Source organism: Branchiostoma lanceolatum, chromosome 1, assembly GCF_035083965.1.
Source record: "Branchiostoma lanceolatum isolate klBraLanc5 chromosome 1, klBraLanc5.hap2, whole genome shotgun sequence".
Classification (NCBI taxonomy): Eukaryota; Metazoa; Chordata; class Leptocardii; order Amphioxiformes; family Branchiostomatidae; genus Branchiostoma; species Branchiostoma lanceolatum.
The window spans coordinates 28,190,428-28,206,363 of record NC_089722.1 but is presented as its reverse complement, the minus strand read 5'-3'; the positions used below and the strand labels follow the sequence as shown (position 1 = coordinate 28,206,363).

The following is a 15,936-nucleotide window of genomic DNA, read 5'->3' as shown; positions in this document are numbered from 1 at the left end:
TTTTTTTGCTAGCACATATTGTAGCTTGTAAAAGTTAACATAGTACTTATCCCTGCAAACATGCCATATCGCGACAGAATATTCTGCAAATACCTTTTAACAATAACTGCCTACAAAAAAAAGTCATAAGCAATGTATGTAGAAACATCAGACAGGTTATAGACTAAACATTTGTCCCTCTTTATTGCCCGCTACAACCAGATTATTTGATATTAAAGCTAATACAAAATTGACTCCGATCAACACGAACTTAAGCGACCATCCCTTCAGAACTGCTCAGTTGGGGTGTAATTTGTCCTCAGGCGTTTCACATTCCTCTTTCATATATCACTGCCCTTGGAAATGTCAACGGACAAAAACCACAGGATTTCTTTTGAGTGAAGAGTCAAACAAACAAACACACACACATCACCTCCCAACCCTGTAACTTTGCTAACTGATAGTGTTAACATTTGGCTAACTACATATGAGAAACAAGAATTCTGATAACAAGAGATCTTTTAGTAATTCGCCATGGTGAGGAATACACGTATTCCGATACCTCTGAAGGTATGACCAAGATTAATTTTGAGTACATAATTATTTGTGGAACAAATCCCCAAAGCCTGCGAGATACGCTGAAATCCAGAACAAGTGTTTGTAGTATTGTTTACAAATGATAACTTGTAATGACATCAATCTCTCCAACATCCATGGCATCCAAACAACTAGCATTAAGTTTATTGATATCAAAGATAAAAAGTGTAAAAAATGATGGATCTGCAATATCATATCCATCTGTCTACTGATGGCATTCCCTCTGAAAAAAATTAAAATGCTACCCTGTGTTTATCTGACAATGTCTGTGCCACTCTGTGGTGTCGATTAGCATTTCTGATGTAGGCCCCGTTTACACACACATTTGTCGACTCAGGACTGTGCAAGGAGAACCCTGGGCCACTCAAGTAGCGTTTTCTAGTAGGAAAAATCCACTTGAGCAGTCCAGAGCTCCTCACACGCAGCCCCAAGTCGACTCCGAAAACTTGTGTGTAACTCGGGCCAGTCTTGCTACTTAAGAAATAAAGCATCAAACCTCAGTTGAGGATGACTGCTTTACCTTTTATCCCATGGTTTTTTCAAAACAGACCAGTTATAATTATATTTGACTCAGTACCACACATAATCACTTCAGGAGAGCATTACTTCAAGGTACATGCACATTGTAGTAAGTTTTATTTGCAACTCCAACACATGACGGTATATGGCTACTTTCATACACAATGTCAACACAACCACAGGAACTTCCAAGTTGAAAACCAAAGTTGAATTCTCAGTTTTACAATAAGACTACAAGTAGATAAAATTTTATGAATGAAGAGCACTTGTCATATGTTGAGTGATATCACAAGGGTAATACAATGTATGAAAATCTTTGCCCTTTATATAACTCTATAGTATATGCAACTTTCACAAACTCTTCCAAATGTATCTAGCAGAATATAAACATGGCAAATTTCTCTGAATAATTCTGATCATGTCAATAGTTTCTACACAAAAGTCCATGTAAAAAAAGTATGTTACAATGGAATCTTTCATATTCTATAGTCATATAATGATACATGTTCACTTAGTTTTCTTGCTAATAATCTCTCATCCAAGATGGACTTTATCAATGACCGAGCAGTTTCCCAAGCAAATACAAATATCATATACTAAACAATTCATGAAAGGTAACTGCAATCTCTTAACATCAATACAATACACAGCCTTGAGGTACAAAAAAGGCATATTTTACAAATCCTCTCACAGAATGATTTATTCACTCCCGTCATCACTGATTATCCCATTCAGGTTGGCAAAAGGGTTTTTCGTACTGTCCTCCTCAGACTCTGATTCCTCCCCCTCCTCCTCCACCGGCCTGGCTTTCCCAGGACTTTTCTTAAGATACCTGCTCTGCACGTTCCTCTTGGGACGGCCTGGAGGATTCAAAATGTCAGAGGTGAGGTGATGTGAGGCGATCCGTTATCTCATCATAAAAGGTTAACTTTCAAACCACGCGTACCAGACACATGTAATCTCCAAGCAGATCTTCAGGAGGCAAAATCATTCCCACAGTTGAGACTTTCCAGGCTAGGCAGGAGGCCTGCCCGATTTAACCCGGGGCCTCCTCCCCCGTACTTTGCCCCTGACAGGTTCATTTGGGAGTATACTTAAGTTGAAGTTGAAGGAGTCCTTGGCCAAATAAAGATTTTGTCAAACAAAAATCTTCTTCCAGATTAAAAGATACATGTAGGCATGTTTCTTTGCTAACTTACATACAGTAGGATATTTAGACACAAAGGGGTCAAAATTTTATTGTGAAAGGTAGACAATAGAGGAATAGAGATTTACAGATCTTTTGTTAGATACTATTACTACTGAGACAAATTTCACCCTTTCTGGTACACAAAACGTATTGTTGTCATCTCTAACTCCTATATCCACCTACATAGGACAATTTCTTTATACATCATTCCAAAAGCGAGACCAAATTACCAATACATGACTATATTGTAACCCAAGCACTGTTATCAATGATATTTAGTGATTAGAATTGTAGGATAGATTAGCCTTGTAGTATTGTTGATTTAATGCCATACACTGTACCATGTGCCATTCAATTCATTCATTCTATACACACACAATACTCTCAGCAAAAGCACACCTCCAAGGTGACGTCATGCATGACCTTCACATTCATCATAGTCAATACAACATCAATAGCTGTTTCCAATAATCAGGACAATATGTAAAATTAATGGATGGTTTTCTTATTCACCTGTTTCAAAGGGAATAAAGAATGGGAATGGTTCAGAATGGTGCATGGGGTTTGTCAACGTAAGGACACAGCAAGTGATTTTTATGGATGACATCAGCATTATATACATGTATGAAACCTCATTGGCTGAATACAGGAATAAAAGACCTGTTGGTCATATCATATTTTTTCGCCTCAATTCTTGTTTAAAAAGATTCATGATTTCAAAATGTGAAAATATAGGAATCCTGTTGTTTTTTTTTTGCCCGCCTTGTCTTTTTTTCGCCCTATCTCATTAGTTTTGGAGTCTGCGGAGGATGTCATCCATAAAATTTACTTGCTTTGGCCTAATTGGGAAATACAAAACAATGCCTGCCTTTCTTCTGTCATGTATTAATTTTTTTAACAAGAATGTAGTATTGCCAATCACATGAGTTAGACAGTGTTTTATTGTGAATTTAGATATCCCAATTCAATTTTCCCAGTACAAAATATCAGCCTGTATTGACCCAATGCATCATTTTGTATCACAAAACATGTTTTAATCTATTTCTGACTGTAAACATAATTAAGAAGGATGCAGAAAGCAGAAGTTGTACCCACCTCTATCAGAAGTGATGATGTTGTCAGCATCCAGTGCAGCCAACTCCTTTTCCTCCTCCCGACGCTCCTTAACTTTCTTACACTTCTGCATTGAGGGGTTACCTTGGAAGACAAGAAAGCAGACATAAGACACAAGTCTTCTTCTAAGCCCCTTAAGACAACACAGGTATCCAGCTTAATCCTTTGCAGTCTATAAGAACCAGAAGACGCCAATTTTGTACTGGAAAACTAAAAACTAAAGTTTAAGCCAACATCCATATCACTAGGCATCCCTGATTCTAAAAATATTGTGCTACATGTATCTGTAGTGTAAGTATAAATATCCAATGTTGTTCTCCCTTTCAGTTTCATGGTAGCCTGGGTGCCCTCTGCTTTAATACTGGGGCATCCATACACGCTCCTTTTTGAGGGAGCAAGTAGATTCTATGCAAGCCCAGTAAATTCGATGGCACCCAGGCTAGTTTCGCAGGACTTATGGACTTGCAAAAGATGAACTTTGAGTCGAATGAAGAAACTTAAGACTTCTCATAACTAGTAAGAAACCTGAATGATTTTCACAGGTGTGGGGTGGACACATATTCAAACAATATACCACATTGAATACGTAAATGAAAGTTGCAGCTGCTTAGAACATTGAGCATATTACATATATTGCAATAACACAAAGATCAACAGAGTATTTGAAGATCTTAAGTCTTAAAGACAAGGATTGGTGTAGGGTTCCCTTCAAACTACTCTATCGGAAATGTGACCAAGAGTCACACCCATCTAATAACTAGAAAGGTACACAAAAAACATGATTCAGATACAATTGTAGATGTTGAATAAAATTTAATTCAATCTTTAACACTGGTTTACAATATGAAAATACTGGATGTTTCAGATGTCCTTCCAACATAAAACATAAATGTTTAGTGTCCATCACTGATGAAAGATGCTGGAAGGACATATCTGAAACGTCTGATATTTTCATATTGTAATCCAGTGGTATAAATTGAATTAAATCTTATTCTTCAATTAAATTTCCTGGATGACTTATATTCACAAATGGATTTGTAAATGTTGTGGTATTTCCTTACTGTTACCATTAAGTTTCCATGTAGTAATGGAACAGCACTAACAGTTGGACAATGAGGGCAATTATCCATTTAACAATTTTACTTTGTCCATTGTCTCTTGTTTACCTGCACAAAGGGCTACTGAGCATTTTGGCACTATTAAGTTACCAATAATGAAAGGGCCAGAAAAACGCCTTTTGATCAAACAAATCTACGCCTTTAGACAATTGATAGAGTCAAGGTGTTTGAACCTGCCTCCGTTTCCCGATGACACAAAATTGTTTCCAGAATAGTCTATTGTCTGCGTCTGACCCTTGATAACACAGGTGATAACTTTTGCCCTTTAATTAAAAGCCTTCGTCTCTGAGTGACTCGTCCTTGCATGAGGAGGGCACCAACACCGATCCATCATTCTGTAAATCATTTTAACACCTCAACTAGCAAAGGTGGTAGCAACATGGTACAACTATGAAATATAGAAGTCATTATGCGTCAAAGTTGAAGTGTAATTTCCAACACAAGAAATTGTGTTGGAAATTACACTTTGATGCACTGAAATCTGTTACTCAAAGTACTACGGTATCATGCAAAATATCACTTTAAGTTAAAATCTGATTCGTTACTATGTGTTACATGTACTACTAGGCTAGCATAACCTCAAATTTCTCAGCACATCTTTCTTGTAAAATATTTTGTAAATGCATATGAATTTCATTTTACTATAAACAATCAAAACAAGGTTCTTTCATATCAATCAGAACTTGGTAATAAAACATTGTGGCACATGAAGAAACAGGTGTGGCATATGGTGAGGAATTAAGTTTACAAGTTGCCGTTAAAAGCGAGTATTGCCCCTGGGGTGTAACTGTGACAGACTGGTGCCTGTATTATCTGTCACAAGATCATTAGAGACTTCCATTGGGACCTAATGACAGGCCGTACAGTCAGGGATAAGAGACTTACCATCCCAGTAATGACTGATAGTTGTGGTAACAAACTGTCTTTATAAAGGATCCAGATGACAAGCAGCAGAACAATGATGTGTATAGTTAACTTCTAACTAGTTTAGGGACATATAATGTTACACCAGCGTGAAGATATGGTCCTAGATTACGGCAAAGACGACCAGTAAAGACGAGCCTTGTTCTAGCACACCCTAGGGGGTTTACAGCTCGCATAAGTCCCCCGTCCTTGCTGTTCCAATCAAAGTAATTACCGACAAACAATTCTTGTCTGTTTAAAGTCTACACAAACCACTTTTGAGCAGAGCATAGAGGGGTAATTGAGGGAAGAGAAGGCAGAGGTCAGAACACAATCGTTCCTTTGTCAATGTTCAAAATGTTTGCAAATCTAGCTTCAATTAGTCTCCTCAAGCCAAGGGGCTTAAGGAATGATTTATCTCTAGTAGCAGTTATTAGCTTCTTTTGGGGATACTAGTGCTCACTGCACACCAGGTAAGCAAAGTCATATCCCCAAATGTGTAAGTCAAGAAAGTGAAACACCAGAAATGTACTATAATGTACTTAATGTCATACCTGGGCCATGAGAACGTTTGATATGGACCAAGTGATATCTTGGGTTATCACACAAGCGTCTACTACCATAGAATCCACTTTGCTGTTGTTACAATTTATTTTTTGAGAATACCTAATCTTTTCAACTTCTAATTATTTGCATTTCACAGTCAAATGTGTGTTTTCTTGGGTTTGTATGACATAAATGAAATACAACACATGTATTCTGCATCACCCTCGATACCATGTACCAGCCCTCCCACAGGTTGGACTGCCCTCTGGCCTTTGGGTTGGTATACAAACCTCGGTTAATACGGAATACACCCTGTTGTATTCTACAATAGTAGAATACACAATAAGATATTTAATAAGGTAGGTATATACAGTTTTAACTGTTACTTGCACTTAATTCATTGGAATATTTCATCTGTACAAACCTTCTACACCAAGTCTCACAAGTTCCTCCTGCAAACGTGCAATCTTCTGCTTGTCCCGAGAGCAGCCGTCGAACAGTTTCTTGTAGTTCGGAATGTGCACACCACATGCTCGGACGTAACGCTTCAAACGCTCAATCCTTGCCTCCTGTTGTTCAGCGTTTTTGCTCTTACTTGGCTGTTTGGACTGAAATGTAAAGATGAAGTTATTTTTTCGTTTTTCTACATTTAGTTTATCAAGTTGGCTGGCAAAAGTGAATAATGAAAAAATAAAATATGCATTTATTAGACAAATATGTCTTATGCATGTAGTAATTTCTGAAGTGGGCATTAATTGTGACATTTACGACAATGTCTTTTACATGTATGTCATTATTTAATCTGTTCTTAACTTGGTATCATTTGGCTCAAAAGCTAGGGTTACTATAAAATCTAATGTTTTCCTAATAACAATGTAACTTACTCAGATTCATGCACACAGACATACAACTTTTTACAAGTGTTTTTGCAATCAATTTTGTACCTCTTTCTTAGTCCCATCTTTTCTCTTACCACCACCACTGCTTCTTCTTTCTTCACTGCTGGTGCCTTTCTTTGGGATGGGACTCCTGTGGACATGATTATCAATGATCATGAAGAAAAGAATGACATTTTGTACAAAGTTCTACTAACAAATGACCTAAAAAGGCAATATCAATCAAAAGAGTATCTAAGTACTCATGTTTTGCTCAACTTGATATCTGGGTACTGTTATTCTTGTTTCTTTCACTGTAACTTTATGTTCACTGTTTTCACCATCACCTCTGTACCATGAACCTATCATCACTGAAAAAAAACTGTTATTATTTATGATTCCTTTACATATCCGTTCTGTTAATCACTTGCTGCCACCGTGAAGTTATTTTTTAGTGAAAATGTAACTTTTCACCTTTTCCTTACACCGTGAAATTTTGCTACCATGATTGCATGAAGATAAAGTGAATTACGGTATCAAGAATAAGTATGGGCAGTCACATGTGATAGTGAACAATGTTAAAAATGATACAATGTTGATGAATATCATGTTATTGTACATTGTGCCATCACTATGTTGTTACCTGTCCTCTGGTCCTGAGGAGTCTGATGAACTGTCACTATCTGATGCCTCTCCTGCATTATTGCTCTTCAGACCTGGCTTTCTTGTCTTCTTCTCCTTCCTTCCACTGGAGTCTAAGGAGTCAGACTTTCTTTTCCTGTTCTCCTTTTCACTGCTTCCACTTGTCTTGGGGATTGGAGGCTGTTCATCCGAGTCTGATGTCTCTGACTTCTTCTTTTCCTGCTTCTTTGAAAGTGGCTCGTCATCTGATGAGTCTGAAGACTCGTCTTTTGACTTCTTGGTTTTTCCTTGACCCTTCTTGTTGCTCCTCTTTGCTGGCGGCTCAGCATCTGAGTCTGAAGACTCAGAACTTGACTTCCTTTTCTTTTCTTGTCTTTTCCTGTTCTTCGAAAGTGGCTCATCATCTGAGGACTGGTCTTTTGACTTTTGGCTTTTTACTTGCTTTTTCTTGTTTTTCGTCAGCATTGGTTCATCATCATCTGAAGACTCATCACTTGACTTCTTGTTCTTCTCTTGTCTTTTCTTGCTCTTTGAAAGTGGCTCTTCATCTGAGGACTCTTCTTCTGACATCTGTCTTTTTGTTTGTCTTTTACTGCTCTTATATGTTGACAGTGGCTCATCATCAGAAGATCCATCACTTGACTGTTTACTTTTTACTTGTCTTTTCTTCTTGTTCTTTGAAAGTGGCTCATCATCTGAACCTGAAGACTCATCACTTGACTTCTTGTTCTTCTCTTGTCTTTTTTTCTTGCTCTTCTTTGAGACTGGCTCTTCATCTGAGTCTGATGACTCATCTTTTGATTTCCGATTCTTGTCTTGCTTTTTCTTATCTTTCTGCAATAGTGGCTCGTCATCTGAATCTGAAGACTCATTACTTAACTCCTGACCTTTTCCTTTCTCTTTCTTGTTTTTGTGGTTTGAGGGTGACTTTGACCCATCATCATCTGAAATCATCTTCTCAGAATCATCTTCTTCCTTCTCTTCTTCAGACACTTCTTCTTCTGATCGTTCTCCAACATCATCTTGTTTCTTCTCAGGGTCACCGACTATCTTTTCTCCTTTAGATCCTTCTCCCTGCTCCATATCTCCTGACTTCACAGCTCCAAGGTCTTCATCACCTTCCTCACTCCCACTCTCCAATGCTGTCTTCTTGGTCTTTTTAGAGGTTGCCTTGGATGATTTCTGGGGAGAGCTCTGTGGAGTTTCCTCGTTATCACTACTGTAGCCGTTCATCTTACCCTTGTTTTTAGGTGGTTCAGCAGGTGTCTCTTCTTTCTTCCTTTTCTTCTTCCTTCTCTTCCCCACCTCTGGGTCCGAGTTATCATCTGACCCACATGAAGACTCTCCACTTGTGGACTGTAACTTCCTCTTTCTCCTCTTCTTGTGCCTGTCGCTTGTCTCTGTAATGTCTTCTACGTCTTCTTCATTGTCAGAGCTGTACCCACTCATGCAAACAGACTTCTTCTTTCCTTTCTTCCAGTCAGTCTTAGTGGTTGCAACACTTTCAGACGATTCCTTAATGAGAATCAAGTAAAAATTAGCAATTATATGGAGCACATCATAAAATATGATATTCTTCTAAGTCTTCTACTTACATGCACCAACCTCCTTGCATGCTCCTTGCAAAAAAAAAGAAATGATATGCACAATATAGATGCCCTACTAGTATTGAATCAACTACTACTAGCAATTTTCCTGAGAAGTCAATGAATGGAAAAAAAATTCAGTATTTATTATCTTGTATATAATGGTGACTAATTTCCTTAATTTTTACCTATTTTTTATTAACTGATCTGTATTCGTAAACATGCCACAACTTTTTACTATAGAATTACGTTTCTAAGATTCTTCCTGCCTTGTAAATTCTTGATCATTATGATTCTTTTATTGTACATTACTATACAAAATGAAGAAATGTGAATTCCTACCTCCTGACTCATGGCTTTGAACAGTTCTGTTGCAATGTCGATAAGCTGTTGATATTTCTCCCTACTTATACTTGTGGCTCCTGTGTGTCGTAAGTAGTTCTTCCGTATAACACTGGGAGTTACAGACCTGTAATATGAACAGTTCACATCGGTTCAGGATTGCGCCTGAGACAGAATCAGCTGGGATTGCACCAGGAAGAAGGAATGCCAGCTCCCAGCAAGCTAGATGCACTCGTAGGGCCACACATTGGACAGGGAGAGCCCTATGATCAGAACTCAGATCTTTGCATACCCACCTACCACTCAGTCTTGGTAGGGTCCCAAAGGGGCCCCTCAGAGTTTCATATCATACCTCATTAAACTCTGAATTCCAACCAACCTCGTAGTGTGGTGTAGTGTCGCTCTGGTGTAATTATTTACATAATTAAGTATAATGTAAAAGGTGTTTTTGCAGCGTGAAACAACACTTAACGTTATGGTATAACAGTGAACTGTGGTCATATCATAATTGGCTATAATTTGTCTTGTTCATCTTATGTATGTTGGCGTTTGAAATATTTATTGAGTCTTCCGAGACTGAAAATTGTTCTTGATACCCTTCCATCCTTTGATTTGAAATATCTCGCTCATGAACTCAGTGCCCCAATTTCAAATTACTATGGTAGTATAGTTTTATTAATTTATGCTATCTATTTTCCCCCAAACAACAAAGTTCTATTATCATTTTGTTTCCTTTTGCGACTTCATGTGAAGAAGGAGTTAAGAACAGTTCAGATGATACTGAAATGTAGAAATCATGCCATAAACTTACCTATAGGTTTCACAAGCCGAAAGGGTACTTCATGTGGGGGAGGGGGGCGTGGGGATCGTTGAATACAGTGGACCAGATATAGGGCTTCAAAATTCGCCTATCTAAGGAATGATTTTGTGTGACAACGTCTTCGATGAGACAAAAACACAGATCTGAATATTATGAGTGACGTCAGGTTGGCTGACACCGCCACCTGTGCAGCTGGTGGCAAACTTCCCGCCCGATGAAGTGATTTTCCCGCCATTTTTTCATAAAAACAAAATAAGCCCTAACCTCATATTCACAATCGGCCAATCGTTATACATCAAAGATAAACGGATCGACAAATTTTGAACGACTCTTTTCTCGTCCGAAACATGTAACGTTACATAGCCTTAACTTACCCAGGATCGTCCGTCGACAGCAAAAGTCGCCTCACAAACTTTTGCATCTTCTTCGTTTCGTCCATTGTTGCAGTGTGTAAAAGTGTCGGGTCAAAGGTTGTAGGTTGGTATCAACCAATCACACAACGCTATTTATTGTGTTGGACCAATCACAGACGTCTTAACAAACCCAAATTAGCGGGGGACTTTCTGAGGAAAATCTTGAAGACCAACTCTGGACCAACTCGATGACCAGATTTAAGAAGGCAACGCAATCTTTTTTAGAGAACTTTAAGCACAGACCGGTCACCCTTTCTTTTAACTAGCCCAGATATCGACGGGTGTCTTCTTCAATACCGTTGAAAGCCAATAAGGCAAGGGTCTTATCATACCAATAACGTTACATCGATGATCAGTATTAGGATTAAAATTGATAGACTTTGAATAATGTAGCATATTTTAATACAACTGCGTCCAAGCTTAAGACTGACTATCAGACGGATCACGATCATATGTGATCTATCAGTCCAAGGGCAGTTCGGTCAAACTCCGCTAGGCGGCACACCAGCTTTGCGGTCGGACGGGCGACCCTCCATCCTGACTATTAATGTATCATATCCAAAATTTCATCCCACGAAAATAGTTCACAATGACAAACACAGCAGTTTTGTCAATTAGATCGTTGACTTTAAGTTGTTCTTAATTTATGTAAATGATATGCCAAACTGCGCTAAATTCTGTGATATTTCCATGTACGCAGATGACACTGTCATCTACTATTGTGACAAAGATGTCAGTATCATTGATCTCGATACTCTTACACAGTGGTTTATAGCAAACTCATTGTGAGTGAACAGTGGAAAGTGCAGATTTATGCTTATTGGCACAGACAAGAGAGTTAACAGTTGCAAAAGCCCCAAATTGTCCATCAAATTCAATGGGGCAGCTGTAACAGCATGTAATATGTACAAATACCTAGGGGTGATAGTTGATCGTAATCTTAACTGGAAGTGCCATTGAATTAAATGCCATTTTGTGAAAACTCAGGCGATCACTCAGCATTTTAAAGCACGTCCGCACTTTCGTTTCAACACCTACTCTGTTAACTTTGTACAAAGCAATATTTCTGCCACATATCATATATGCATGTACTATCTGGGACTCTGCGTCAGATCGGGAACTGGAGAAATTACAAAGGATGCAAAACCGAGCCGGCAAGTTGATTCTACGTGCCCCGTACCTTACTATACTCCATCGGCAGAAGTTCACTCACGTCTGGATGGAAAGATGTTAAGTCAACACATAAGCACCACAAAGCCTTACTGGTACACAAGGCCCTGAACAGCCGATTACCCCCCTACATGCGGCGAATATTCAACTACTGCAGGGACAGATCTGCCAGGAGCACTAGACTAAGTGCTTCAGACCTCCTTGTGGTACCGTTGCCCTTGAGAGAGGCATACAGGAAGGCCGGCTAGCCTACTCCGGTTCGCTAATATGGAACTCTTTACCGCAGGACGTACGCTAGGGCAGCAACTTCTAATGCAACCTTTAAAAGCCTCAGTAACTGACCCTTATGAACGATTATCGACTTATCGATTAATGACTTGACTGATTATCATTTGATATTTTTGTGTATTCACTATTTATCTATTCTTTGTATAATTGATATAATTTCGATTCACCTTGTTTGACCAAACTTTTAGTTATTTATTGTTATGTTGACCCCTTGACATCCCCTCATCTCGACCTCTTTGAAAAGCGGCCCTGAAGGCCGATTAGAGCATATTTCGAGAGTAAATAAAGGCACAAACAAACAGACAAAGAAACAAGTTACAATATCATCATATATTTCCCTGAAACATGTAGACCAATGACATTGACTGAGAACGCATATTGAACTTGGAAAAAAGGTTGAATGGATTTTTGGTGATGAAAATGCACTAATGAAAAAATTAGACCAGCTAATATATATTGCACAAGATTATTTCATGTCTGATGTGCCTTAATTTTGGTTGTTGGTAATTTTGATCACACGCACTATGATATAAATTGATCGAAGTGAAATATTCCTAACGTAACAATTTGAAAGGTCGGGGAAAATTCAATACCCGCCATGTTTGCCGCACCTTTGACGTACACATTTGACCTACTGAACCTGAGCATCATTTGTGTGAAACCCTTTGAAATTATGACCTTGACCTTCATTGATGAAAATGGGTGCGTCCTGATCTTCCCAGGCTAAAGGGCAATCGACTCGCCAGGAGAAAAATGGTTTCCTGAATTGCTCTCTGATTCAGTCTGCAAAACAACAGAGGCGCAGTTTACTGAGGCATCGTCTCTAAAGCCCACAGAGACAAGACCCGAGAAAGCCTTCACGTTAGATAGAAGCCCGCGGGAAGATAAACCATTATCTCTAATGGTTATTACCCAGTCCTTTGGGATGATAACACACTTTGTGAGCAACGAGCTTTGAGCATGTGCTTTTCTTCACTGATTATGAGTCGCATGTTTTATGCCTTTGAATAAACAATGAAAAACTCAAAGGTACAGAGAGGTTAGCTGCAACTGAATGCAAATTACTTCTATTTCTGGTCTACGGTTATATTTTAAGTCATATTGTACAGTGTTTCTGGAAATTACAGCTTGGTAGAATGCCACGAAGGATATCGGGTGCTGACATAGACATGCAACTTGGTGCAAATATTACAGACCCTGCAAAGAATTAATAAAACTGAAGTGATTGAAATTGGTTCAATCAAATGAAAAATGTATTCAGGGATTAACTATTAGGTTCTTTGTACACAGCTAATAACAATTATTTTCTAACAGTAGACCCAGTCGTTATTGCACTGTGGATCCGGAAGGCATTAGAAGGACTACCGATGTGTCATCAGATAATTGTTATTGGTTTTGTGCAAAGAATCTTAATGCCGAGTGATCTATCAATCTGATATACTATGTACTGACGGAGATGAAATTAAGATAACACTCAAGATGATAGGAAGACACTTTCATTTTAGGACTGTAAATTAAGGGGACAGATATGCGCTTGAGTTTAGAAGAGTTGCAAATTGTTTCATTCCGAAGTCGAGTTGTCCTAAACGTGATAAAGTCAGATAAAAAGTCAAATTGAAAAGATGTGCGATAATAGGAACTGCACAGTCAAAAGTGGAAATTTATCATTACTGATGCCCTTGCAGTATGATTTCCAAGGAATACGAATAACAAGTATTTGAACGGGTAACCACTTTACAAAAAGAGTGTTTATTTTCTCTCGTACTCTAATAATAATAATAAAAAAACGCTACAGGGTAGGGCAAATTTTGAAATGGTCAGTTTAACAATACACACTACGGATGTCACGGTTTGAAAACATTGTATTATGCACAGAAAGCCACGGTACGACATTTTGCGTAGATAAGCGTACAATCAAATACGTTGCAAGAAACCCCTGTTGCTAATCCACACACTTGTCAGATAAACATTACACACTATGTGTTTACGAGTCCCGAGATATTAGATACGCGCTGAAGCGTTGAATTTCTCAGGGAGAATGATAATGTTTCCTAGAATAATATTTCCACATCCATCTATATGCAAATTTGTGTGGGTTCAAAAAAGGACAAGTGACGTCAAGAAAAATCGTTAGACTCAAATCAAAAGGAGAAACTAAAAACAAATACTCGTGTTTACAGGTTTGTAGGTATACAATAGCACATTGAGTAGTATGCACAGTACGTTGTTGACAGCAACAATTCGTCATCAATGTATTACACTTCACAATTACCTAAAACCGGACTCATAAACAGTGACACTTGCTGTAGAGTTTGTTTTGTGACTATAATATGCCAGTCAGAAGCCACATGCCGGAACAAGTACACAGCCGGCATGGAGTCAACAAATACTTCCCGTACTGCGGTAACAGGGCCCTGAGAGGGAGATACTTCATAATCATACCAGCATACCATTACCGTTTACGTGGGTAGTCATGTTAAGTCTTTGTCCAGCCCGCAAAAATTCAAAAGCCAATCTTTCGGCCCTGGACTCTGGCTGTAGTCCTTCGAAGAACCCGCAGTGCCCTCCCCTTTCCGTCAGCGCCAAGAAGAAGTGAGGGTAGGTTAGGAACAGTTCTGTCGGGATACTCTCCGTGGGCACTAGGGGGTCGTCCTTGCTACTGATACACAGTAAAGGAACGGCCACTTCGTCTATCTCTCTCGTAGGCTCGTTCTGCTCCCAGTAATCCTCCATTGTGCGAATCCCGTTCGTTTGAGAAAACACCATTTCCTCGAACTCGCCCATTGACTCTGTCCTTAGTGCTGAAGTACCATCCAACGCGTCAACTTTTTGTAGGCAAGACACGTGCGACAGAAGCGATGCTTTTTGCTTCTGCAATAATATCCATCGGTAAAGGCCAGAGATATCCTGGGAAGAGTAGAAGTTCTCCGCGCAGTAGATTGGGGAGATACACACGGCTGCTGTAAGGTAGGTAGAGGAGCCGTACTCGCCAAGGTACGAGATTAGAACCCCGCACCCGGTACTCAAACTCAGCGCGGTGAGATTGGAACCCGGGTTCGTCGCTCGGATGTATTCCAAGGCCTCCCGGAAGTCCGAAGGGTCGCCAAAGCTTTGCAGGCGCGGCGTGGTGAGTGGGACATCGCCGTGCCCGCGCTGCCTGAACACCACCGGCCGGAACCCCCGCCGCCACGCCCCGTGACAGACCCTCGCTACGGCGTTACCGGTGGTCACCACGCCGCAGACCACAATCACAACTGACCGGTGATTGTTCACCGTCTTCTCCCCAAAGGTAGGCCAATCTAACGCCACCAATCCCCCATCCTTCAGCTCTAGATACTCCCGTTCAAACCGCGGCCCCGTGGCCGGGCAGACCACCGCCGATAAGACCGTCTGGACATGCGGGTTGAACGCCCAGACGGTCGGGACGAAAGGGCTTCTCAACCCGAGGCACTTCTGCAGAAAGTACGGCCGTAAAGACGAGTTCTTGGAGACCAACCTTGGCCCTAGGTCATAGTTGGAGTCCACATATATCCACACAACGTACGAGATAAGGAAAAACAAGCCACCTTTAAGAACCAGAAAGGTAAGAAAGTTCCCTCCTTCGTCGCTCTTGTTTCCCGTCGTGGCGTTCTCCATCCTTGCCGTCCCACGCAATCTCCTCAAACTCAACCCAGAATCACCTCAAATCGACTGTTATAGACGTCATGGAAATACGCTGGGCTATTCCCGGCCATTCGCCGCCCCCGATGTTCGATCGATCGTCAGACGTCGTTAAAGTTGTTTGAGCCCAGGAGGCCATAACCGCTGGAGGGAGGGAAAATTGGTTCAGCTTCGCG

The 15,936-nt window shown here is 39.9% G+C and overlaps 2 protein-coding genes across 2 annotated transcripts; both read right to left on the bottom strand.

Moving 5' to 3' along the window:
- Positions 1-156: 156 nt before the first annotated feature.
- On the bottom strand, positions 157-10,711 carry LOC136446631 (HIRA-interacting protein 3-like). The gene is made up of 7 exons (XM_066445113.1): positions 10,604-10,711; positions 9,410-9,536; positions 7,483-8,996; positions 6,909-6,993; positions 6,389-6,572; positions 3,380-3,481; positions 157-1,955 (listed from the first exon to the last, which is right to left on the bottom strand). The coding sequence occupies exons 1-7, from the start codon at positions 10,666-10,668 to the stop codon at positions 1,795-1,797; spliced, it is 2,238 nt and encodes a 745-aa protein (XP_066301210.1). The 5' UTR covers positions 10,669-10,711; the 3' UTR covers positions 157-1,794.
- A 2,371-nt stretch (positions 10,712-13,082) lies between these two features.
- Positions 13,083-15,936, bottom strand: LOC136446622 (protein ABHD15-like). Its single transcript, XM_066445101.1, has one exon. The coding sequence runs from the start codon at positions 15,734-15,736 to the stop codon at positions 14,537-14,539; it is 1,200 nt and encodes a 399-aa protein (XP_066301198.1). The 5' UTR covers positions 15,737-15,936; the 3' UTR covers positions 13,083-14,536.

What these genes read in the sequence shown, in the direction of transcription:
- LOC136446631 (XM_066445113.1), bottom strand. Translation starts at nt 10,668, where the DNA reads ATGGACGAAACGAAGAAGATGCAAAAGTTTGTGAGGCGACTTTTGCTG. An exon ending in AAGATGGGACTAAGAAAGAG is followed by an intron (nt 6,573 to 6,908) that starts GTACAAAATTGA and finishes TTTACATTTCAG; the next exon opens with TCCAAACAGCCAAGTAAGAG. An exon ending in CATCATCACTTCTGATAGAG is followed by an intron (nt 1,956 to 3,379) that starts GTGGGTACAACT and finishes TGAATCCTCCAG; the next exon opens with GCCGTCCCAAGAGGAACGTG.
- LOC136446622 (XM_066445101.1), bottom strand. Translation starts at nt 15,736, where the DNA reads ATGGAGAACGCCACGACGGGAAACAAGAGCGACGAAGGAGGGAACTTT.